General features: G+C 40.3%; 1 protein-coding gene across 1 annotated transcript in view; it reads right to left on the reverse strand.

Moving 5' to 3' along the window:
* The window catches only part of LOC124802525 (exportin-2), a 170,694-nt gene extending 144,068 nt beyond the window's left edge, over positions 1 to 26,626 (reverse strand). Inside the window, exons 1-2 of the mRNA XM_047263370.1 lie at positions 26,298 to 26,626; positions 26,027 to 26,172 (exon numbers count right to left, since the gene is read on the reverse strand). Coding sequence (XP_047119326.1) covers positions 26,027 to 26,172; positions 26,298 to 26,382 — 231 coding nt within the window. The 5' untranslated portion in view covers positions 26,383 to 26,626. The remainder of the gene's footprint in view (positions 1 to 26,026; positions 26,173 to 26,297) is intronic.
* Between the last annotated feature and the right edge of the window lie 809 nt (positions 26,627 to 27,435).

Here is a 27,435-nt window from a genome sequence, read left to right on the forward strand (position 1 = left end):
CCGAATGGCTTAAAGCAGCCCACCAAGAATGCCTCTCCTGTGCCAACCTCTTCATCTCAAAGTAGCACTACATCATCAATTATTTGCTTGAAGTATTTCAATCTCTATTTTCCTCTACAGTTTTTCCTTCTACAGCACCGTCTAATACCATGGAAGTTATCCCCTGATGAGACATACATCCTACCAGCCTGTCCCTTCTTTTTGTTGGTGTTTTCCTTAACAACCCTTTCCTTGCCAATCTCCCAGAGAACCACATTACCTTAGCAATCCACTTAATTTTCAACATTCTCCTGTAGTACCACATCTCAAATGCTTCAATTTTCTTCTTTTCCAGTTTTCTCACAATCCATATTTCACTATCATGCAATGCTGTGCCCCAAACACACATTCTCAGAAATTTCTTCCTCAAATTAAGGCCTATGTTTGATACTGTCAGACCTCTCTTGGCCACCCAAATGTCCTTTTTGCCAGTGCTAATCTGCTTTTGATGTCCTCCCTGCTCTTTCCATCATGGATTATTTTGTTGCCTACGTAGTGGAATTTCTTAACTTCCTCTATTTTGTTATCACCAATCCTGCTGTTAAGTTTCTCGCTGTTCACATTTCTGCTATTTTTCATTGTTTTCGTCTTTCTTCAATTTACTCCCTATCCATATTCTGTAGTCGTTAAGACTATTCACTCCATTCAACAGAAACTGCAATTCTTCATTTTCACTGAGGATAGCAATGTCACCAGCAAATGTTATCACTGATATCCTCTCAAATTGAATTTCAATCCCACTCTTGAACCATTCTTTTATTTCCTTCATTGGTTCTTCAGTGTACAGATTGAACAGTAGTGGCGAAAAAAATGTATCCCCATCTTATACCCTTTTTAATCCAAGCACTTCATTCTTTGTAATCACTCTTATCGTTTCCACTTGGTTCTTGTACATATCGTATATCACCCATCTTTCCCTATAGCTTACATTTATTTTCTTCAGAATTTCGAACACATTGCACCATTTTACACTATTGAATGCTTTTTCCAAGTTGATAAATCATATGATCGTGTCTTAATTTTTCTTTAATCTTGCTTCATTTATCAACCGTAATGTCAGAATTGCTTCTCTGGTGCCTTTCCCTAGGAACCGATTGTCATCTAAAATATCTGTAATTTTATTTTCCATTCTTCTGTATATTATACTTATCAGCAAATTGGACACATGAGCTGTTATTCTGATTGTGCGATAATTCTCACACTTGTCAGCTCTTGCAACCTCCAGAATTGTGTGGATGCTGTTTCGTCAAAAGAAGGGCGGTATATCACCAGACTCATACATTTTCCACACCAATGTGAATAGTCATTTTGTTGCCATTTATCCCATTGATTTTAGAAATTCTGATGGAATGTTATCTATCTCTACTGCCTTATTCAATCTTAACTCTTCCAAAGCTCTTCTAAATTCTAATTTTAATACTGGATCCCCTACCTCTTCTATCTCGTCATCAGACAAGTCTTCGCTCTCACAGAGGCTTTCAATGTACTCTTTCCACCTACCCAGTCTCTCCTCTGCATTTAACAGTGGAATTCCCATTTCACTCTTGGATGTTACAACCCTTGCATTTAATTTCACCGTTAGTTGCTTTGACTTTTCTGTACGTAGTCAGTCCTTCCAATAATCATTACTGCTCGATTTCTTCCCATTTTTCATGCAGCCATTTTGCCTTACCTTCCCTGAATGTCCTGTTTATTTCATTCCCAAGTAACCTATATTTCTATATTCCTGAATTTCCCTGAACATTTTTGTACTTCCTTCTTTTGTTGATCAACTTACCTATTTCTTCCACTACCCATGGTTTCCTCACAGTTACCTTCCTCGTACCTACATTTTCCCCTCCAACTTCTGTGATTTCCCTTTTTAGGGATGTCCATTACTCTTCTAACTGAACTACCTACGAAGCTATTCTTTACTGCTTTACCTATAGCCTCAGAGAACTTGAAGTGTATGTCTTCCTTTCTTAGTACTTCCTTATCCCACTTCTTTGAGCATTCTATCTTCCTGACTTGTCTCTCAAACTTCAGCCTACTCTTCACCATTACCAAGTTGTGATCCCAATCTATACCTGCCCCTGGGTACGGCTTACAATCCAGTTTCTGATTTTGCATTCTTTGCCCGACCGTGGCGTAATGTAACTGAAATCTTCCCGTATCTCCTGGTGTTTTCCAAATGTACCTCCTCCTCTTGTGATTCTTACTACCTGAAATTTATTGCAGAATTCAGGTTACTCTTTCTTCTCTCTCATTCCTAGTACCATGCCCATATTCTCCCATAGCCTTTTCTTTCACTCCTTCCCCTACAATCGCATTCCAGTCCCCCATAACGATTAGATTTTCATCTGCCTTTACATACTGAATTATCTCTTCCATATCCTCACATACTTTCTCTATCACTTCATCTTCCACTTGAGACGTTGGCATGTATACCTGAACTAATGTTGTCGGTGTTGGTTTGCTGTCGACTCTGATGAGAACAACCCCATCACTGAACTGTTCACAGCAACTCACTCTCTGTCCTACCTTCCTATTCATAATGAATCCTACTCCCATTACTCCATTTTCTGTTGTTGATATGACCCTACAGTCGTCTAACCAGAAATCCTTGTCTTCTTTCCATTTACTTCACTGATCCCCACTATATCTAGACCAAGGCTTAGCATCTCCCTTTTAATATTTTCTAGGTTCCCTACCATGTTCAAACTTCTGACATTCCATTCTCCAACTTTTAGAATGCTATCTTTTCATTTGCTATTCAACCTTTTTCTCATGGTCACCTCCTATTTGGCAACCCATTCCCAGAGATCCAAATGGGGGCTAGTCCAGGATCTTTTGTCAATGGAGAGATCATCATCATGATAATTTTTCAATTCCAGGCCACATTACAGTGGAAACACATTATGTGTCTTTATTGCAGTGGTTTCCATTGCCTTCTGCATCCTCTTGCCACTGTTCATTGCTGATTCTTCTGCCTTTTAGGGGCAGTTTCCCACCCCAAGGGCAAAAGAGTGCCTTGAACCTATGGTTATTCCAACACATATTTATGCCTTAAAAGTGAGGTTGCCAAACGTTTTAGCTTTATGGCCACACTACGTTTTCCGTTAAGCCCCAAGGACCAACTACAGTTTATCATACCAACATACTGTAATGTTGAATTACATGTCAGTTTTTGTTTCTGGTCTAGACAGGGAGTGGGGGTGGACTCCGTCCCGTAATTTCTGTTGGCACTTATGTGGAAGTGTCCAAGCCGCAGTGATAGATGATGTGCATGTTTCAGTCTATGTATTGTAATGACTACTTCCAACAATGCTAAATTTATAGTAGTGACATCTTCCGGAGAGTAGAAAAGTTAATTGCAGTAGTACAGCAACATCTTGTGTGTAGCAGCAAGATCTGTGACCTGAACAGCAAAATATAATTGTTCTTACCAATTTTCAGCACTACTTATCTCTATGAAAAAACAGCTCCAAAATGAAACATACAAAAAATATTTACAGGTCTAAACTAGCTGAAGAGCATTTGAAGTAGCTGCTGTTAACTTCCACTAGTACACTTCATCCACAGCTGCAAACAATTTTAACTGGAAATTTACAGCTACGGCCTACATAAATCTCATTTTTCATAATTACAATCTTTAATTTCTTCCCTATGTGTGTCTCTTAGATATGCAAATTTTCAGAAAATCTCATACAATTAACTACAGTTAAAATCTTCTATTATATTACATGTCAGTTAATATATATCTGAATTGGTCATAAAAAAATAACTGATTATTTAATGTATTTTGTATGATTTATTTACAGTGTAAATTTTACAATGTCAGTTTTACTTTGCTTAATGAGCACAATTCATTCCCGAATCTTATTCGTAATTAACAGACATTAAGTGGAATGCTTTTTTCCCCTAGGAATCCATGTAGAATAAGTCAATGTGTTCCATTCTGAAAAAACAGGTATTCTAACAAATATAAAATATTGTAATTTTTTATTTATAGTAATTTGCTGAAAAAGAGAGTGCCTTATGGGCAATCTTTAATGAATTTGTGTTAGTTAACAATGATGTATCAGAATTGGAATTCATAAACAGATGCTGTATGGGAGGATTTCCAAGCACTGGTGAAGAATAGATCTTGCAATGCTGTTGCGCAGAATTTGCAACAGCGTTGTGGAAGCCCAAGCAGTGGAACAAGGTGATAACAATTGTGGTGGGAGGTGCACTGTGATCCAGACAGTTGACTGAATACAGTATTGTCGAAGCCTCCAATTTACAGTAATTTATAGAAAACTGCATGACTTAGTATTCATTTATAATGGCTAAAGTGACTAATCCAGGCCAGAAGGTGATTTTTTTAAATGGTTATTAAAGACTGAAAAAAAAAAAAAAAAATTACTATACAGGCTCCTCATGCGAAGCAGCATTTGTTAAGCAAGTCAGTGTCTTAATTTGCTTCTACCTGTTGTGAATCACTCTTTATGGGAGGTGCTCAATAAGCAAAATTTGACTGTAATATAAAAAATTATGGCAGGCCACATACCATGCTTGTCTGATCTGTTACAACATGCTGGACTGATGATGTTCATGGGTCGGTGTTGGCCCACTGGTCTTAGTTTGGAGACCCCGCCTTACTGTCATCAGATGGATTGCAAAATAGCTACGGATACAATATGTATGTGAATTTCATGTGTTTCCTTAGTATAATTAAGGATATGTGGGCATATATGTTACGGTTATGTTTTAAAAAGTACCAAGTCCATGACGGTGTTGCTATTACGAAGAGGCTCACAAGTGAGTAAAACAGACACATTTTGTGCTGCTTGAGGCTTACCCGGCACTGCATCTGCTTGATAGGTTCGCGGGAATTACGCCAGATAATACTGTAGAAACCGCACAATATTTCAGCAAGAGAACTGCTCGCCATCTTCAGGTGCTACTGTCGCGTCGTGGAGAAGCTTGCCAATTTATATGTTGGCTTTCTAGAATAGTGCAGGCGACAGCAGGGACATAACGACATCAAAGACCAATCATGGGTGGCATCGAATACGAGAGCCCTCTGATGGAGAAATGGGTCGTGATCTGCGGAAGCACGCCGCGGCGCGGGCAATGCGGCCGGGAGCGACGGACCCCGTTCGCACGCACGCAAGGTATTGGCACGCGATTTAAGTATCTGTGCTAGGGTTTCCCATCTGCGTTGACTTGGTGCAGTTGCTAATCCACGGCTGACAATTCCTTAATGCCGCCAAGGCTGGCTCCCAGGCTTTGCTCAGGTGAAACCCCATGTCTCTGTTTATTAAGTCACTGCTTATACGTATTTCAACCGTCTCTTTGATGATGGAGTCCCAGTATGTGGAAGCATATGAGAGGATCTTGCTTTCTTCATAGTTCATACCGTGTTTCGTGTCGAGGCCATGTTCAGCAACCGCAGATTTCTCTGGCTGACCCAACCTCGTGTGACGTATCTGTTCGTAGCAGCTGTCTTTAACCGTACGACACATCTGGCCAATATAAGACTTCCCACAGTGGCACGGGATTTTATATATTCCTGGTCTCCTCAGGCCGAGGTTGTCTTTAACAGAGCCCAGCATTGATTGCACTCGTGCTGGGGGCCAGAAAACACATTTAATCCGGTATTTCTTGAAAATTCTGCACATCTTAAAAGACACGCCACCGTCTTACTTCTTACTGATATGTCAGGACCAGCAAACTACACCGACTTTCACCAAGTATACCCATTATGTGGACTCTGCGGCGGCCAGGAGAATTAAACAATGAGCAAGCAGGGCACTGGTGAGAGAAAGAATCCATTATACTAGATGAGTATTAGACCAAGTCGCCAGAAGCCTGCTCTCACTTCATCTGAAGATCTCGTCATGTCTGTCAGCGTATTTCTGGGAGTGGGTGGACAGCTCTACTTGGGCGCTTTCAGACTGGGCGCGGCAGCAAATCACGGCGCGTCAAACTCCCAAGTTCCAACGCCTTACACACCAGTCATTGCAAGAAGAGAAATTTAGCAGACGGACTGTGTTTAATCTCACAGATAAACCACTGAGTGACGCTGCAATGTCAGTGTTAGAAAAGGGACTTAATTTTGCGCCTACTCCCAAGACTTTGTCCATCAAGGAGCCATCAGTGCCATAGAACAAGATGTTTTAAAACTTCCGAATGATGCTGCTGAATAAATAAAGCGGGAGGCTTGCAGATCAATAACCAGGATGCCTGCACCCAAGCAGAACGTCACCATTGAAGAAAGAAGAGTGCTCCGATCTTTAAAAGAAGACAATGATATAGCAATTTTACCAGCTGACAAGGATAATGCCACTGTTCTTCTGCCTGCTACATCTTATTTTGGCAAGATGATGGACTTACTACAGGATACAGCGTATCATCGTCTCCAGAAAGATCCAACGGATGCCGTACAACAGAAGACATCCGCTCTCCTCAGATTCAGCCAACTTCCTGACCATGTGAGTTTAAGAGAACGAGCACCAGTTCTGCCACAACTTTATGGCCTGCCAAAGATACATAAGGAAAATGTTCCGTTTCGCCCTATCATCAGTACTATAGGTGCCCCAACATACCACCTAGTTAAACATCTGGCTTCTCTTCTGAGTCCCATGGTGGTGAAACTTGAACACCATATTCGAAACTCAGAAGATTTTATACGGCAACTGAAGAACCTGCGCCTTGAATCTACCGACTTACTAGTGAGTTTCGATGTGGTTTCTTTGTTCACACGAGTGCCGCTGATGGACTCATTACAACTCATAGGAGCTAAGCAGGAAGAGGACATCTTACACCTTTTCAAACATGTGCTTACCTCGACTTACTTTATATTTAACGAGCAGTATTTTGAGCAGACTGACGGTGTTGCTATGGGTAACCCTCCGTCTCCCATAGTAGCTAATCTTTTTATGGAAGATTTTGAGGGCAAAGCACTTCAGACAGCGGTTTTGAAACCCAAACGTTTTTGGAGATATGTAGATGATACATTTGTGTTATGACCGCATGGGAGAGCAACGTTTCTTTATTTTCTGGAACATCTGAACTCCCTCAAAAATGGTTCTGAGCACTATGGGACTTATGAACTCCCTCCATCCAAGCATCTGTTTCACCATGGAGGTAAAGAAAGATGGTGAGCTCCCATTTCTGGATGTTTTGGTTCATAGAAAAGGAAACGGCTCCCTGGGTCCTAGTATGTTCCGGAAGCCTACCCACACAGACTTGTATTTACAAGCTACGAGCTGTCATCATCCCTCACAGCGCAGCGGTGTATTACGGATGCTAGTGCATAGAGCTAGAGCCATCTCAGATCAGGACATCTTATCGGCAGAGCTTAGCCATCTCCGTTCTGTGTTTGCCCAGAACTGATACTCCGAGAAGCAGATCCGGAATGCATTTCGACCAGCACGCTCCAAACCTCAAGAACAGCCTGAAGAAGCAGAGAACACCTGGTGGTTGGTTTTTCTACCGTATGTCGGTGGCGTGTCTTTTAAGATGGGCAGAATTTCCAAGAAATACCAGATTAAATGTGTTATCCGGCCCCCAGCATGAGTGCAATCAATGCTGGGCTCTGTTAAAGACAACCTCGGCCTGAGGAGACCAGGAATATATAAAATCCCGAGCCACTGTGGGAAGTCTTATATTGGCCAGATGTGTTGTACAGTTAAAGACAGATGCGACGAACAGAAACGTCACACAAGGTTGGGTCAGCCAGAGAAATCTGCGGTTGGTGAACACGGCCTCGACACGTGACACGGTTTGAACTATGAAGAAAGCAAGATCCTCTCATATGCTTCCACATACTGGGACTCCATCATCAAAGAGACGGTTGAAATACGTATAAGCAGTGACTTAATAAACAGAGACATGGGGTTTCACCTGAGCAAAGCCTGGGAGCCAGCCTTGGCGGCATTAGGGAATCATCAGCAACATCATAGGGAATCATTAGCAGCTGCACCGAGTCAACACAGATGGGAAACCTTAGCACAGATGCTTAAATCGCGTGCCAACACTTCGCGCTCGTGAAAGGGGTCCGTCGCTCCCGGCAGCATTTCCCGCGCCATGGCGCGCTTCCGCAGACCGCAACCTGTTTCTCCAGCAGAGAGCTCTCGTATTCGACGCCACCCATGATTGGTCTTCGATGACGTTATGCCCCCGCTGGTGCCTGTGCTGTTCGTTCTAGAAAGCCAACATATAAATTGGCGAGCTTCTCCACGACGCGACAGTAGCACTTGAAGATGGCGGGCAGTTGTCTCGCTGAAATATTGTGCGGTTTCTACAATATTCTTCAGCATAATTCCTGAGAATCTATCAAGCAGATACGTTTTGTTTAGGTACTAGGTTGAAGGAACTTTTGGGTGAAATTTTTACTTGCCATGTTGTCAATGGTGGTAGAACCTTAATGTTTAGGCTAGTAAGAAAACATCAGTGTTACACAGTACAATATGTTAATTATTTTGTGAAAAGAGTACTTTTCATTGCTGCTCGCCATAAGGCCAACAAGGCCTTTGCTGAGAATAGATCCCCCCTCACACACACACACACACACACACACACACACACACACACACACACACGAGACCAGTCTCTGGCAGCTGGAGATAGACTGCGAGCAGCAGCACATGATAGAAAAGGCAACTTATAACACTATTTGTTTATGGTTCATCTAAATTTTTTATAGTTTTTTTGCTTTAAAATTTTCACATACTGGTACTGTACTTTCTATAAATGTAAAGTAAAAAGTGCTATACTGGAGGTTGCAGTTCTTTGCATTGTAGTTGAGTAATGTAAGTAAAATATTATGTAAATTGTCTATTAAGTTAAATAATTTGCTAATGATATTTTGTATTTAAAAATATTTGTATGTACAAACTGTTCATGTTGATGTAAATTTGACAACTGTAAGAAATGGTCACACTTAGGAGCAATGTAAGAAACAGGTGTTATGTAAAAGCCAGTGTGCTTTTGTTTGAAACTAAAGTGGCTCTGGGGAGTGGAAAAGGTTGCATGGGCAAACTGGCACATTACCTAGAGCAAGTGCGGGAAGTAAGTCAAAAAGTTTGTAGGCAGCAGTGATTGAAGCAGCACCCTTGTGGAGCAGAAGAAAATTTGCCTGCAAATTTGCACAAAAATGCCTCGGATGAAAACTGCAAATGGCTTACGGCATAGCTGTGATTTGTTGGGCTACTGTAAGTAAAACTGAACAATGCCCAAGAAGAAAAACTGAGCCCATATAACAAGATACTTGCAGGTCGTACTGCGGATAGTGTAGCTACCATAATTGTTCACCACACCCAAGCGTACAGCCACCAGATAAGGTTTATTTTTGGTATTTTACTTTTGTACAGCATGAACCATTAATTTAAACTGTGTTTTATTAGTGAATAATCATTTTTGAACTATAAAGAAACTAGTTTACCCTGTTATTTCACCCTAAACATACACCTATATAGGGTTCCTTCCTTGTGTTTGATTAATCCGAGTATCCTGTTTTCCATACTTATCCAAGTGCCAATTTAATATAAAGAGGCACCATTTAAATTATTGTTTTTTGTGTGTAAATAATGAGATATGTGTGTGAGGGACTAAATCTTGTAGTTATGAAATTATGTCTCAGTAGTGGAAGAGTGTAAATTGAATGTTGTTGTTGTTGTGGTCTTCAGTCCTGAGACTGGTTTGATGCAGCTCTCCATGCTACTCTATCCTGTGCAAGCTTTTTCATCTCCCAGTACCTACTGCAACCTACATCCTTCTGAATCTGCTTAGTGTATTCATCTCTTGGTCTCCCCCTAAGATTTTTACCCTCCACGCTGCCCTCCAATACTAAATTGGTGATCCCTTGATGCCTCAGAACATGTCCTACCAACCGATCCCTTCTTCTGGTCAAGTTGTGCCACAAACTTCTCTTCTCCCCAATCCTATTCAATACTTCCTCATTAGTTATGTGATCTACCCATCTAATCTTCAGCATTCTTCTGTAGCACCACATTTCGAAAGCTTCTATTCTCTTCTTGTCCAAACTATTTATCATCCATGTTTCACTTCCATACATGGCTACACTCCATACGAATACTTTCAGAAATGACTTCCTGACACTTAAATCAATACTGGATGTTAACAAATTTCTCTTCTTCAGAAACGCTTTCCTTGCCATTGCCAGCCTACATTTTATATCCTCTCTACTTTGACCATCATGAGTTATTTAGCTCCCCAAATAGCAAAACTCCTTTACTACTTTAAGTGCCTCATTTCCTAATCTAATTCCCTCAGCATCACCCGACTTAATTCGACTACATTCCATTATCCTTGTTTTGCTTTTGTTGATGTTTACTGCGGATAGTGTTGATGAAATCGAATAGGGTAAATTTAAATGTAATTTTGCATCATAAAGTTAGTGTGTTCAAAAATATTTTCATTCTGAGCAATAGTTAAAGAAAAGTTGTCTTGTTGTTTCACTGGAAGGCGTAATGAAAAGTTTAGTTAGAGTAATAAGACGCCCATGCATTAGCACATTACATAGAAATAAAGTCAAACTGTTCTTGTTTTAAAAGTTTTCTTAACTATTGCAAAATGTTATAGTAAAAGTTTGCTTAGGTAAAATTCAGTCAGAGTGAGGCAAAGTTACTAGAAACTGTTAAATGACTAAACAAGAGTTAGTTCAAAGAGGAATTCCAGTAAGAAAGAGGTTTTCTTGATGGGAAATGTTCAGTATAAAAAAATGTGTGTTTTACTATCAAAGTATCTTAGTATTTATGATATGAATATAATAGAGGGAAACATTCCACGTGGGAAAACTATATCTAAAAACAAAGATGATGTAACTTACCACACAAAAGCGTTGGTATGTTGACAGAGACACTAACAAACACAAACACACACACAAAATTCAAGCTTTCGCAACCCACAGTTGCTTCATCAGGAAAGAGGGAAGGAGAGGGAAAGACGAAAGGATGTGGGTTTTAAGGGAGAGGGTAAGGAGTCATTCCAATCCTGGGAACGGAAAGATTTACCTTAGGGGGAAAAAGGGACAGGTATATAGACACACACACACACACACACACACACACACACACACACACACACACACACACACACACACACACACACTCATATCAATTCGCACATATACAGGCACAAGCAGACATATGTAAAGGCAAAGAGTTTGGGCAGAGATTTTAGTATTTAAGTTTGTTGGCTATGGAAAGCACTTTTATAAAGCTCCCCATGGCGCTTTTTTTTGGGGGGGGGGGGGCTTCCTTGAAGTTATCTACTGGGTTTTTTTCTCTTTTAAAAACATAATGTATAAGGGTGTAGCAATCAAGTAATTCCAGTGTCTGCACCAACAGTATTTACATGGAGTAATATTTATTTGAAGGAGCAACTTAATTAAACAGTAGCAAAAAAGTAGGCAAAATTCATACTTCTGCTTTTCAATACTTCACAGTTTCACCGCCTGGACAGGCTAGCAACCTTTAGTACACATTTTAAACCACTAAATGAACTTGGAACCGAGTTGTCCTAGCTTCAGTATAATATTATTCATACTGTGTTTCTTTCTAACCGATGGGTAAGATTTTCAGAAATAACTGAATAATATGATTTACTTATCCATGGTCAAATCCTGTAAAAAGGGTACCGTATTTACTCGAATCTAAACCGCACTTTTTTTCCGGTTTTTGTAATCCAAAAAACCGCCTGCGGCTTAGAATCGAGTGCAAAGTAAGCGGAAGTTCTGAAAAATGTTGGTAGGTGCCGCCACAACTAACTTCTGCCGCCGAATATATGTAGCACTACACAGGCATGCTTTACAAGCACAAAGATAAATATTGGCACCAAAACCTCTGCGTCAGTAAATAAATTTTGAAAAAAGCTGGAAGACGAGCTTTTTTTCCTCCGCCCCGAGTTTCAACCACTGCATTTTCATACATTATCCATCGAAGTAAATACAAGTTCCGTGTTGTTCATCTTCGAATGTTGCAGCATTTCAATGTACTAAGAAAATCTGATTGGCCAGACTGTTAGGGATGTTTGTCAATATGGCCAACTCTACGTTCTGAATTTTTTCCTACCTGTGAGAAGAGATGGTTGCTAATAGGAACTTTTATGAATTGTGAATCACATGCAGTATTCTCTTCACCATAAGAATAATACAAATATAAACATTTTGCCATGTATTCTTTCATGTTTGCTGCTATCTCATTTAAATTCTGTCTGCCTAGAGTGAGACAACAGCAAACGCGGAAGAATATACATATCACGTCATGTTTATATTCGTATTACTCTTATGCGTAATAGTGACACGGTCAGAAATGAAGCACGGCAATTGACTAGATTTTTGAATCTAAGATGACTAATTTCTGTGCAGAATGTAATGTACTAAAGAGGCGTCTGCAAAGATTTTCAAACGGAGAAAAATTTTCCCTAACCACTCGTTCAGAACATCTTCAATCATACGCAGTCTATTATTTGGTTCTTGTTGATCATTATCAAAGAAAGTAGCAGTGTAAGTAACAACAAATAGCAGTCTCTTGCCATTGTTTCGCTAATGAGACAATTCCTCTCTCTCTTTTTTTTAATTGTTAGCGGCGGTAGCATGCACAAAAACAAGCCATGCCGCGAGCGGCGACAGGCCGTAAACACTCATCAGAATGCGACAAACAATACATGACACAGTACAGTAATGCATCTTCAGCTTAGAGTGACGTAAACACCTATAACAAAGAGAACGGCACTTATCAGATCAAAGAAAATTAAGCAAGCAATTCAAACCAGATGAAGCACGTGGAAAAGGAAGGGTACCCGTATAAATACGGACGGAGCGCCTGACGCATAGCAGTGGCTACCTGGTAAAGCTTAACTGCTAAGCTTACGACTGTAACCAAACTACTGTAGCAGTATCGTCATTCATTCGACCTAAATTGTGTCTCATATTACAATGGACCAACTTTGTTTCGATTTGGAGGTGCGACCTAAAACTTTTCTCTCCCCTTGAATTTTGAGTCTCAAATTTCAGGTGCAGCTTAGATTCGGGAATTTTTTTCCCCCTTGGTTTCGAGTCTCATTTATCAGGTGCGGCTTAGAATCGAGTGCGGCTTAGATTCGAGTAAATACGGTAACTCTATTGATTAGCTTTTCCTATTACCAGGACTATCCTCCCATAGTGCACTTTATTTGGAAACTAAACTAAATTTAGTAAGAGGGTTACGCATGGCAACATAGAGACAGGATTTCTGTTATTCAGGTACAAGTATACTAAATTTCAATAGTAGTGGTAGGGTTGTCAAATGGGTGGGGGCCGCCTCCTCATCCCCACCTGGTTGCCTCTCCCATCATACACTGCTGCTCACAGTCTAACTCCAGCTGCCAGAGACTGTGGTCATGCATGTGTGAGATGCACTTGTGTGTGTTTGTGTGTGTGTGTGTGTGTGTGTGTGTGTTTTTATTTTCGACAAAGGCTTTGTTGGCCGAAAGCTCACTTTCCAAGAATCTTTTTGTTGTACCTATCTGCGACTCAGTGGCTCTGCTATATGGTGAGTAACAACTATTCTTTTCATAATACAGGGTGATTCAAAAAGAATACCACAACTTTAGGAATTTAAAACTCTGCAACGACAAAAGGCAGAGCTAAGCACTATCTGTCGGCGAATTACGGGAGCTATAAAGTTTCATTTAGTTGTACATTTGTTCGCTTGAGGCGCTGTTGACTAGGCGTCAGCGTCAGTTGATTCTAAGATGGCGACCGCTCAACAGAAAGCTTTTTGTGTTATTGAGTACGGCAGAAGTGAATCGACGACAGTTGTTCAGCGTGCATTTCGAACGAAGTATGGTGTTAAACCTCCTGATAGGTGGTGTATTAAACGTTGGTATAAACAGTTTACAGAGAATGGGTGCTTGTGCAATGGGAAAAGTTCTGGACGGCCTCCAAGAAGCCCTGATCTTACCCCCTGCGATTTTTTCTTATGGGGGTATGTTAAGGATATGGTGTTTCGGCCACCTCTCCCAGCCACCATTGATGATTTGAAACAAGAAATAACAGCAGCTATCCAAACTGTTACGCCTGATATGCTACAGAGAGTGTGGAACGAGTTGGAGTATCGGGTTGATATTGCTCTAGTGTCTGGAGGGGGCCATATTGAACATCTCTGAACTTGTTTTTGAGTGAAAAAAAAACTTTTTAAATACTCTTTGTAATGATGTATAACAGAAGGTTATATTATGTTTCTTTCATTAAATACACATTTTTAAAGTTGTGGTATTCTTTTTGAATCACCCTGTACTGTTATATTCCATCTTGGGTTTTCCACTGTTTGCCTCTACATTTCACTGATGTAGAAACAGTTGTCTATTCTGCCAAGTTGGTAACAGCAAGAAGTTTGTCAATGAGGGCTAGTATGTATACAGTGCGCATCAGTCATTGGTTTTATAATGATTGCTAGCAAAATCAGCTTATTTATGTCTGATTAGAGATAGTATCTGACAAATATTCGTGCCCTACTCTCTGCACAGGAATTACTGCACTGCTGAATCGGGGCAGTCACCATTTGCCACAGACAACAGGTACACATCAGCCCCATGTCATGAGAGATCACTCTGTTCAGCTCCCAAAAATCAGCAACAGTGTGGTGCAAGGGGGAGATGACAGATAAAATGGAAGTTTTGCAAAGGATAGGACTGGACTGGTTACATTCCATGGCAACCCCAGTGGTCACCATTTTTACTTGTTACAAGCAAAGACTTTACAGTGGTGAGCAGTGCAAAGAACTACACAGTCAATGGCACCAACATTATGGCCACCAACCACCATTAGGGGAACCACCACCCTAAGTATTAACCATACATTAATTTACCTACCTGACACACCCTTTGAAATCATACCCCTAAAAACATAACATACTTTAATAACGCTTCAACTCAACTCTTCTTGCCTCCCTATATCAGATGTTAACCGTGCAAAATGGATGCATATAAACTGAACACTTACTAGACAACGTGAAAAGGTGCCACACAGAACATCACCACTAAGTCATAACAATAGGAACCACAACCTCAACTATCTGCATAATTTTAGCAATAATAGGTATTGGTTACTAAAAGTTCAAGCGTATAGCTGTCAAATTCCATCCCTTCCAACCTGCAACCTACAACGTGCTTCATACTGGTCATATTGGCGAAAAGGAACAGTCAAAGAACAGAGCAAAAACAAGAACCAAAAACTCACTGGATGTGCCAAATGGTATTATAACAGCAATGGAAGCGTAAATAGCACAAAGCAACAAGTTACATTGTGAATGAAGTAAGAGATGTTGACACAAAGCGTAAATAACTGTAAATATATCAGGACTTCTGTTGCGGCCAGTTTAAAGGCAGGAATCCAGAGGATTGGATTTTCCCTAGTTACAAGGAAATATAATGGCACAAACCAAAGCTAATGCCCAGTGCTGTAGAGGGAGTACTGAGTGCTAGGCATTGACAGTTCCAAGTCAGCAACTTATTCTGACAAAAGAAGCACCCTCCATCGAGCAGACACCTCTGCATCAACCTACTACCTAGAATCAACAGCTGCACAGGACACTGGCCACCCCTTCAGCAAGCTTCCACAACAGCAGATGGGTTCAACAGCACAGAGGAATGTGGCAGTGAAATTCCTTCCACATGGTCAACCAACAGATAGCTGTATTTAGATTCCCCCCCCCCCCCTCCCCACAAGGCCAGCCAATGATAAACAGCTGGTCTGTGTTACGACATCTCCTCTGTACTATTTGTTGCCATGAGGACAACAACACATTATGACACAGCCACCACCATCGCCACTTGGCCTCGACCTTCCAACTGATGACTGATCCCCCAGGCAGCTCAGCACTCTGCCACTATCCCAACCCTGCACCAGCATGTTCCCTCCACCTTCATGTTCTGGGGCTCGCACAGAAGACCCCCAGCCCTTTGCCACTGGGGCACAATGGCTACTCGTGGTACTGGGACACGATGGTTTCTCTGTAACAGCCACAGACAGTGCAGTCACGCTGCTACACCTGGCTAGTCGATACATCCTCTGACACAGCAGCTACTTTGTAGGTGCTAAAGCTGCAAGGCCAGCATTGTGAGATTAACAAATGTCACGAAGAATGAATGTAAATAAACAACAATAAAAGGTCTTTTGCATCCACGAGCTGTCTTCTTCAGCTGCACCTACACCCATGTCCAATAGAGAATCGCCATCTACATCAGCCACTCGCAGAGCCCATTACAACACTTTGTTTTCACTGATTCAGCTACTCCTGCCCACCACAGTCCGCCATCCAACAGGATATCTACTAGTGAGCACCGCCTCACAGCAGGAGGAGCTACTTAAGATGGTTCTCTTTGAAAAGATTGGGGGAGAGTGGAGGGGAGGGACATGTCTAGACATCAAATTCAGAAGGTTACTCTAATCTTTGTCTATTAGGGGATGGGAACAGTGGAATATCTTGGGGGGATTGTGCTCTGTGGAGGAGGCGAAGCTTCTGGTCAAGACAGCATGAAACTCTACTAGACTATGGAGATACTGATTTTAGGACTGAAACATCTTATGGATGTTCTTCCAAATACTCTGAGAAAGTAAGGGTACAGAACTAGAACCCCTCTGTTTATATTAGAGGGTGTATCAGGCCTCTGAAGAGCTGGAGGTAAGTGGACTTACACTAGAAATATAAAAAACCCCACACATGCACTTATGTCAAGAATGGAATTTAACTCATGCCGAGGGTGAACTTCTGTTCCAGGAACTTGGTGACCATCAGGATGAAAAAGCGTGATGAAGGAAGCACAAGGGAATTTGTATTTGCCTCAGCTTAACTTCCTAATGAGGACAGTGCTCTTACTTCCCTATAAAGGAGGAGAATAGTAGAAAGTTGCTTGCGCTAAATGAACAACTGTTAGTAGATTGTGATGCTAATGTCTACAACCTGTTGTATGCAGCAACACAAAGAGCAGAGTTGAGTACATAGTGGAATATGTATTGGCAAGTAATTTAGATATCTTGAACAGGGTAGGAAACCTACCTTCAGGAATAGAAGGAGGGAAGAAGTAACTGACATAACATTTGGGTCCATCTTAATTGGCAGTTACATCAAACAGTGGCCTGTGGTAATGGAGCTATCATTATCTAATCTGAAGTATATTAGGTTTGGGATTGAAACAGATGTTAAATAGACCATGGCCTATAGGAATCCAAGGAAAACGCATGGGGGAAATATAGGAAAGACCTAAACTAATACTTAAATGATACTAAAACTTCAATAAGAAATCCACCAGATCTTGAGGAAACAGCAGATAAAGTGACATTTGCCATTAGGAACTTGTGTTTAGAGAACTGTCAAATCACCAAAAAATGCACAAACAGGAATATACCTCAGTAGAACAACAACCTGGATATTTCAAGGTAAGCAGGTAAGAATATTAAAGTTTGCAAGAAGGAAAGGACAATGGGCCTGTGATAAAAACTGGTGTCTAAGCCCCAGGACCATATACTGAATATAAATCTTTGAAAGAAGACAACTTACAGGGCTATAATATGGTGGAATAAGATAGAAAATAACGTTACTGATTGGGGGTATGGGAGGGTGCAGAGATTGGCCTGTCTAATCACAAGAGATGGAATTAGCAGCCCTCTGCTGGGGTAGAAACAACGCTGGTCATGCCGCCATTACATCTTTGGGTTACAGCGGAGGCAGCAGCAGGGGCATACAGGTTAAAAACTGTAAACCTTTAAAGACATCCAGAACCCCACACTAAAACCGGGTGGTGTGGAGCCTACTGGCATTTTTCAGCTAGTTGTATATTAAATACAGAAGCAGAGAAAAAATAACTGAAAGTGTCTATAGGCAGAACCCCACACTAAAACAGGGTGGTGTGGAGCTAACTGGCATTTTTCAGCTAGTTGTATATTAAATACACAAGCAGAGAAAAAACAACTGAAAGTGTCTATAGGCGTATTCCATATCAATTCAGGCAGGCTAGGAAAAAATCTTGCCTTCATCGTCTTGGATGTTATTGAATATAGCATATGTTACAATGATGGACTAATTAAGGAACATGTATTTTTTTATTTTTCCAAAAACATTTCTGCTCCGAGATAAACCCACCAAAGATGACTGCGCATACAATTTTGAAGATGCAAATTTTGGAAAAAATTTTAAAATGCTGTATCTCTGGAACAGTTCTAGATGTTTTGTTGGGGCTTGTTTTATTTGAAAGATAATTTCTTTATGATTACAAAGAAATCCTCCATTTGGACTTATCTGTCAAAGTTCTTTTACTGTAGTGTTCTGAACTTTTTTGTAATAATTTTTTTTTTCAAACATGCCAGTCCATAAAATTTTGTTTTTTTTTCTGTTGATTAGTACTGTATAGTTCTACATTCCCTGACAAGAAAAGCTTCCAATTTGAAGTGGAACAGGTTTTATAAGCAATTGAAATTTTTGCCTTACATAAAACCTGTTTTATTACCGCATTATCACGTAACAGGCTCATAAAAATCAAATCCTAGCCTAAAGACTTAAAAGTTTCAATTTATACAACTTTCATGCACTCTGTTTTGCACTGAAATTAGCCAGTCACTGAACTAAAAATGTGTTCCACTGCTTCAGTATTTTCCTTTGATATAGAGTGGTGCCTACCTGTTGAACCAATAGGAACTGGAGCACTTACAATCTTCAAAACATTGTGAACAGGGAGTGAGCACTGACAGCACTGTTGCTGTTCTTCAGCTGGAAACCTATATACAGCAGCTGGTCCACGTGGTAGCATAAAGTTCACTACAATTTCATTTAACTCATAACTGGTGTCTACAATATCTGCAATCCACAAGTCACAGTCATATACACACACACACACACACACACACACACACACACACACCTTCTCAGGTTGTGAATCTGAATATTATCCTGCTGTTGTGAATCTGAATATTATTCTGCTGTTGTGATTCTGAATATTATCCTGCTGTTTCTGAGGTGCTGGTCGAACGAATGAAATTTCTTCTTTCTTGCTCTTCAAAGTGCGTGCAATATGAGTTTGCCAATCACTTTGAGTCCACAAATGTGTCTTATGAATTCCTTTCCCTAGAGTAGTTTGGACCAATCTTCTCGTTTCTGCTCACGGAATTCTTCAATTTCCTCTTTGGACAAAAGAATGAGGGCAGTGGATGTATAAGATTTCACGACTCTCGTAAAATCCTCAGCATTCTGAATCACAGCTGTATTCCATCTGGAAAGATTGCTTTGTAGCATGGTGCTTCAGCAGGCCTCCTAGAAGCAACTTACTCAATTCAAACAGCTGGTAATGATTTTTAAAATAACTAGGAGTACCATCAGAAATAATTATGATCTTCTCTGCCCCTGTTTGCAGTTGAAGAATTTTGCACATTGCTAGCAAAGCATGTGCTGAGTAGTGCCCTGTGTCATCACTTATAACTGCATCACTTGTGGTCTTGTGTTAAAAATATGTCATTCCAGTAAAAACTGAAACCTGATCATTACTCCAATGATACCCTTGTACTTCTTGTGGGAGAATCACAGACCAGTTCTCAGCAAAATCACAGTGCAGCAGTAAAGGTAGTTCTTCAGCCTGTACACACCCTTTCACTTCTGCAATATGTTGTTGTTGCACTTTCTTCAGATGCTGGGGTGTTACTGCTTTCACAGACCATTTACCAAGTTCATCAATGAAACTGTCGAAGGCAACAGTTTTCTTAATTAGTTTACTCTCCTCCCACGTCACATATGTAATTTATGCAGAGTTATGTGCTATGTCTTCCAGGCCAAGTGCCTGTAAAGACAGTCCTCCCTTTCCAGGGCAGTCACCACATTCTTGAAACAAACAAGTCTCTTGCTTTATGTCACAGACTACTAATGACTTCACATGCCCAATCAAGGTGTTATATGTCACATGCTCCAGTAAGTTCTTCAAAGTTACGACACAAAGTTCAAAATTTGCGCAGTACACACGTAAACAGACACCTCTAGGTGGGTGTGAAACTACGCACTTAGGTCGTAGTGCATAAAATTTTGATCTTCCAATATGTGAAGTTGCTCTTATAAATTGCAAAAGTTTCTTTAATACAGCAAGTCATGTACCTCTTCACGTTCACAACTTTTTGACCTTAAACTGTTACAGTTATAGTGTCTTTTTTGTTGGCACTCTGGCAAGAACAGTCCCATTTCTCTTCCAGATAAAATGACTGTACTACTTGAACTTGAGCTGGTTCTACAGAATGACCATAACAGGGATCTGGTCTTCCAAAGACTCCTTTTACAGACCTCACATTCCCTGATTTGTCTACAATGTACTTTGATACTGATGGAACGTGGTTCAAAATTGTTTTCTTTGAAAATTTCTCTGGACTAGGAGTTAAAACTTGCACCTTTTCACTGCAGGATGCACAATATTCAACAGCTGAAATGATATTTGTGAAAAATTGCTTGCAAGAGTGCTTTGGTTCATTTTCTTCTGAAGATGGAATTTCTACTTTGAAGAGTGTGGTCAGTTTTGTTGTAGTGTATTCATCAATAGCTTTAGCAATTTCTCCGTGCTTTCGTGATGCACTGAGCATATGACTCAACTTCGCTGACCACGGTTTCTTAACAGGAGAAACACCTACCTCTGTAGTTAACTCATTCAGGGCATTTAATTCTTCCTCTATTGATGCAAAATTTGGATCATCTAATCATCTGCACCATGGGAGGCTTCACCTTGTTCAAGTACTATCATTGTTGTTATTCTGTCACAACATTTAGAACACAAAAAGTTGTCACTGGAAACATCTTCACTTTGAAACAGTCTCCAAATGAGAACACTTATTCCCAACCTGAACAAAGTCTTTTTGTCGGTCTTATAGATATCACCCTTTTATGGATATGCAAATAGTCAACACACTTCACTCTCCTGTGGCCTCAGTCAGAAGACATTTCAAATAGTTCTTTTCACAAAACACACTGCAACAGTGTCAACTGGCAAACTGTTCACAAAAACACCGGACTCACTGGATGGTCTCAGATTACTCAGAAGCCTCTTCAGTAAACAAATTAGCACTGAACAACTACAATACAGAAACCTGCAATGAACAACCACGACAAAGAAACTGACAAGAAACGACAACAAAGAGTAAAAAATATCTGCAACATTGAAAATGAAAATAAATAACTGCAACAAAGAAAGTGATAGGAAATAACTGCAACAAAGACAATAGAAATAAATACTGTAACAAAGTAATTAGTAAGAAACAACTCCAGTGAAGACATACATTACCCATGAAAGGGGTCGACAGAAGCGTCCGATCCCACGCATCGGCTTTGACCCGTGATGTAAGGGTGTTGCCGTGTGTGACGTCACGACGGCGCGGAATTTGGTTTGTGTGTGTGGCGTGTTTGTAGATGTCATCGTGTTGTGGTTTGTTGTGCTCTCTGGTGGTATGTTCAGGGTTTTCGTATGTGTGGTGTAATGGGCTCAGTTTGCTTTTGCTCATTATCCAGAATTGTTCAAATGTCAGCTGTGTTTGTAGTGGAATTCGTTTCAGTGAGTTAACGATTTTGTGTGAAGGTTAATTTAGTGTTGTTCGCTGTACATCGTCTGGTAATTTTAATAAAATTAATCGGTTGTTGTTTTTGTTCAGGAATGGATATGATGGATAAAATTGAAAGTGCGCAGGTCAAGGGAAGTGTTCGATCCCAATGTGTGGCTGTGTATGTTGATATTGGTATCAGGAGATGTTTTTGAGCTATATACGCCAAGGGAATTGTTTGATCCTAATTTATGGGATCGGGAGCTGCTGTTTAGCAATACAGGTCAAGGGAAGTGTCTGATTCCAGATGATATATTTAGTGGTATTTGGGGATTTTTGTGATGTCAGTTTTTTTCGTCTTTTTGTGTGGTTTTGTATGGAGGCGGGTGTCTAAATTTGTTTACATTTAGTTTGCCCCCACCCAAAAACACCCCATTTCCCGCACTTGTCCCGTTAGTGCCATTAGGCTTTTTGTGGAAACTGTGTGTGTTTGTTTTTCGATGTATTTTCGTCCTCATAATGTGTACGTACCGACTTTATATGCGCCATATTGGAAATGTGGTTTATGGTCGTTTCCGCCATATTTGTGACGTCATGGGTCAAAGCAGACGGGCGGGATTGGACGCTTCCGTATTTCGCATGAAAGTTAAAAAAAAATGATTGTTTTAAAACAAAACCTGCCCAACTTAAATGTGGAAGCTCTCCTCTGCAGAGAATATAGTACTACAAGGTACTAATTGACAGGAAAAAATCTAACTTTTCTGGATTGGCATTTTTGAAATTAAAAAAAAAATCTGTAAATTGTAAAAAAAAAAAATCACAAGGCGACAGTAAAAAAACATTGACAGCTATTTCCAAATAGAGGATACCACTGTAATCATAAGGCAATTATCTTTCAAATAAAAAAAAAAAAAAAAAAAAAAAAAAAACAAAATATCTAGAACTGTTACAGAGATACAGCATTTTAAAAATGTTTCCGAAATTCACATTTTCAAAATGGTGTTCACGGTTGTCATCTTTAGAGGCCTGTATCTCGGGGTAGGAATTATTTTGGAGAAAACAAAAAAACACGTGTTTGTTACTTCCTCCTGAATTTTAACATATGCTAAACTCAATAACATCTGAGACTATGAAGGTAGCCCCACTGCCGAAGTGATACAGATTATGCCTATACATATGACCAAGTACAACATTTATTTACCTCTGATTACAAGGTATTTATTTTTTAAACAACTTCAGGCATGTGGCCTCTGTTTGCATCAATGCCTTATTGCAAACACTTCTTGAAGTGGCATACACGCACCTCCATAGGTCCTCATTAATGGCTGCAACTTCATCACCAATTGCTTCCTAAGTTTATGAATATTCAAGATATGCCTATGCAACACACATCAAGAACACTCAGCAGAAAATCTGTACACTGAGGTCAGACAGCTGAGCTGGTCAAGCGATTCCACCAAAACGAGACATAACAGTTCTGAACACTTTACCAACTACAGCCATACTCTTCATATATGGTATGGCCTGTTGCTCCATCCTGCTGGAAACACAGATTATTAGGATCAATTCCTAGGTATCTTAACTTTTGTCCTACAAAGCCTTTCAACACAGTCCAATAATATTCTAACCACACATCACTGTTCATTGTCATTTTGAATGAAATACAAGACTACAATTCTGAAAGCACTGACTCCACACCAAACCATCACATTAGGACAATGCAAGGGCTTTTCAGGTAGTTCCTTGGAGTTCACTGGTGACCAGTATTTCATGTTCTGATTGTTTACCCTCCCAGAAACATGAAAATGTGCTTTGTTGGTCATTAGCACACTACTCAGAATGGTTGGATTTCTCCATAACAAACCACTCATGGTGGTGCAGGAAGCAAGTCTTGCTCCCTTATTTCTTTTGTTAATTTGCTGTGGAACCTGCAGCTTATAAGTGTGAAATTTTCTCTTTTTTTAGCATCAGGTTTTAACAACCCTACTGATGCTTAAAATGTGATATTGCTGGTGTGCCAAACAGCGAGGACTGTGTTTAAAAGCTTCCCTCACTATCTACAGGTTCTCTGGCATTCGCACCGTTCGTGGAGCTCCATGCTTCACGTCTAACATGCTACCAGTTCCTTCAAATTTCTTACCCCAAACCAATACTGTAATGCAATCATGTTGGCCAATACTGAACTGTCATCGACAGATATGCAGCACTTCCATGACAGAATTTGCTTTGCAGTAATTATGAACACAAGTAACACAGTGTTGCATATTCCAACACTCCAATGTGACCTAAATACTGTGGTGGCACGTATCATGAAAACCCCTCTCTCATTCCCCCTACTAGCAACAATGACAAGCTATCGTGGCAGCGCACTATTCACATTTGAAATGTGTCAGTTGGCTCTGTGCCAACTTGTATAACGAATGTGGTAAATATTGAAACATTATTCCGAATTATTTGCTGCATGCGAATTTCTTGACATCACCTGCAATAGGTATAGACATATTACTGAGCTGTGACATGTGAAAATATGCACCGGACTGGGCATTGAACCTAGATTTCCCACTTATCATGAGCATACACATGAACAATTTAACTATCTGCAAATGCTGACCAGCTAGATCCAAATCTCCATGTCACTGACCACTTCCTTATATTGTAGGTAGACATACATAAGACTACAACATAAGGAAGTAGACAGTGACATATGGAGGTTTGAATCGAACCAGGGAGGTTGCATGGATAGACAAAATTGATTGAGTTGACCACGCGCAATCAGCAGGAAATCTGGTTCGAATCCCACTCTGCTACAAAGATTCATGTCACAAATGGGTAATACGTCTATACCCATTGTAGATGATGTCATGAAATTTGCATTCGGTGAATAATTTGGAATTATATTTCATACAGCTGCTGAGAGTCAAATCATATGTAAATACACGAACGGTTCAGAAAATGATTGCTGACTCGACAATATCTTCCAGCTGCCTCAATAAATCTTTCAATGTAACAATTGGAAGTAGGGGAAGAACGAACCATGATAATATTCAGGAGACAGTCTGATGTAATGACCAGTCAAGAAGGTACTGGAGCCAGCCTAGAACGGGGAGTGTGATCTCTCTAGGGAAGCCTGTCACAAGAGTGTTACAGGGGATGAAAGCGCACCACACTTAATCTTCCAAGACTAAACACTGGAGGCCGGCATAAATATCCGGGTCATTAAGTCCTGAAGAAATTGTGTCTAATAAGGACTTAGTAAAGGCTATCCTACCATTCTTTAAGGGTATTGGCTGGTTTTACTTGCGGGCATTGGTGTTTTGTCTCCATGTGTAAATCAAATAACTTATTGGCTTTTCCCATGGAAGGTGGTAGATCCTTAATGACAATGGAGAAGAATTCAGAAGGCTGGGGAGTCTCACTAATATCAAACCATGCAGGCTTCTCTTTTATACTTCATGGAAATGTTGTGACTGTTCCTCCAACAACAGAACAGGCACTTCAACAGAGTGAGTACTCTCTTCCTAGTAAACTGAATGTCAACAGAATAAACACCCTAAATATTCCTTTCTTTATTCTAATTCCTAGAGCCAAACTACCTTAATAGACAGACACAATGAAATCAATATATAACAAAGAATTGCCATGTACAACAACCTAAGTTCTTCATATTTTTACCTTTAATGAGTACAATTCAGTAGAAGTTGTTTAACTGCAAGGTCCCTACATAGTCAATAATAAACAAACATTCAGGGTAACACCAGAGAGCAACAGACAAATCAGCATTCTCAAGTACCTTGAGGCTGTACACTACATAAAGTAAAAAATTTGGCATATGCCATGGGCCATCTTACATAAGGTCTCAGATAACAGAATTCTGAAACTTCCTGGCAGATTAAAACTGTGTGCCGGACCGAGACTCGAACTCGGGAACTTTGCTTTTCGCGGGCAAGTGCTCTACCAACTGAACTACCCAAGCACGACTCGTACCCCGTCCTCAAAGCTTTACTTCTGCCAGTACCTCGTCTCCTACCTTCCAAACTTAACAGAAGCTCTCCTGCGAACCTTGCAGAACTAGCACTCCTGAAAGAAAGGATATTGCGGAGACATGGCTTAGCCATGCACGGTCTGGCACACAGTTTTAATCTGTCAGGAAGTTTCATATCAGCGCACACTCTGCTGCAGAGTGAAAATCTCATTCTGAAAAGAGAATTTTATTTCTCAGAGTGCAATTAATACTGGAGTGTTTAGTTTCAATTACTTATCATAATCAACATTGGTCATTCAGCAAATAAATTTATAAAAACAAAGAGAATGTGCAAGGATGAAAGGAAATAAAAGTTCTTGATCCTTTTGCCATGAAGCCTCTGTACCAGCAGCTTAAAGAGCACAGAAATACATACTACATCAATCCGCTGTGGTACATACGTATTACGTGAACAGATCAGTACATTTAGTGCTCACCACACTCCAGTTTCTCTTGATATAGTTCTTAAAGGCAACTGCTCCAGCAATTCGTATAGTCATGTCAGCATCTTTTCTGTCGACTAAATGCAACAGCAGTAGAGGATAGTTTTGATTCACTTCAACTGACTCCAGAAACTTTTCGGCTGTAATGAATAGGAGGTTATAAAATAATGATCTATTCTTCTGGGATTTACACAGCAACATCAGTTTGTCAACACCCCCAATGTTCTAAGTTTTGACTTTCACTTTCTTTAAATGGATTTATTACCTGGTCTCCTGATTTCACTGTCTGGATTCAGTGTGTGCTGTAGATACTGGGATAACGTTTTCAAATTTTCGTCACTTAACTCCATGTTATGAAAGTGGCACTGCCGGTGACACAACGGCTCTGCTAAAACTTGGCCGCTGTACAAACGACGAGTATGAAACTTCTCAAGCCTTATGTTTACCGTCCGTGCATAAACAGTCAACAGAAAACTACGTAGCAAAAAACATGCCGAATAAGAAGAATAATTGTGCAATCGTAAATCTGAGTATCACAAACTTTTCCCGGCGACAAACAGAAACCGTTCCAAAGTCTTTCTTTCAAAGATATACTGCTAACCGTAAACTGACATTAAAACCGTCGTGTATACAAAAAAGAAGTTCGCAGACCAATGAGACTCATCTCTGACATGCAAATCTTGTTGGTAGGAACATAGAGTAGATATTTACTCTATGAGTAGGAAGGGAGTTGTAATTACGTCACAAACTTTAAGCCGAGGTCCGCCATCTTAAGAAGACCAAAACATTATTGTATCAGCAACAAGACATACCAGTGTCTGTTCTGAGACGCCATGACCGACTTCATTTAAACTCTTCTGTCGGCAGAGTTAATTTGGAGCTGGAATGAGTACTTGGGTCAGGTGTGATGTCATATATTGGTTTGGTTCCTGTTGATACTCTCAGTAGGTGGGATTATAATAGACATGGCCTACATCTCAACAGGAAATGGAAGGATAAACTGACTGGGCTAATAGCAAGAAATGTAAGCGGGGGAGGCACTCACATGACTGGTAATATACCAGTGGTCATAGGTGTTGAAGCAGCACCTTCTTTTTTAGGATAGGTAGGACAGAACGAAGTCGAAATCGGAGAGAAGTAAAGACTGAAACAAACCTTCAGTTTCAGAAAGAAATCAAACAGCAAAATCCTGGCACATTGGATCAGTGAACACAGCTGTTGGTTAAAAATTTAAAGCAATCAGCGGAAATTTTATTTCCAATCCATTTCGTCTCGGTAAATGTGAAATGCCAACAATCTTTATTGCATACAAATATTCGAGGGCTTAGATGTCAAATTAATGAACTACTTATGTGCATTGATGAATTAGAGTAATCGAACCCAGTTGATATATGCTGCCTTTC

Source organism: Schistocerca piceifrons, chromosome 6 (genome assembly GCF_021461385.2).
Source record: "Schistocerca piceifrons isolate TAMUIC-IGC-003096 chromosome 6, iqSchPice1.1, whole genome shotgun sequence".
Lineage (NCBI taxonomy): Eukaryota > Metazoa > Arthropoda > Insecta > Orthoptera > Acrididae > Schistocerca > Schistocerca piceifrons.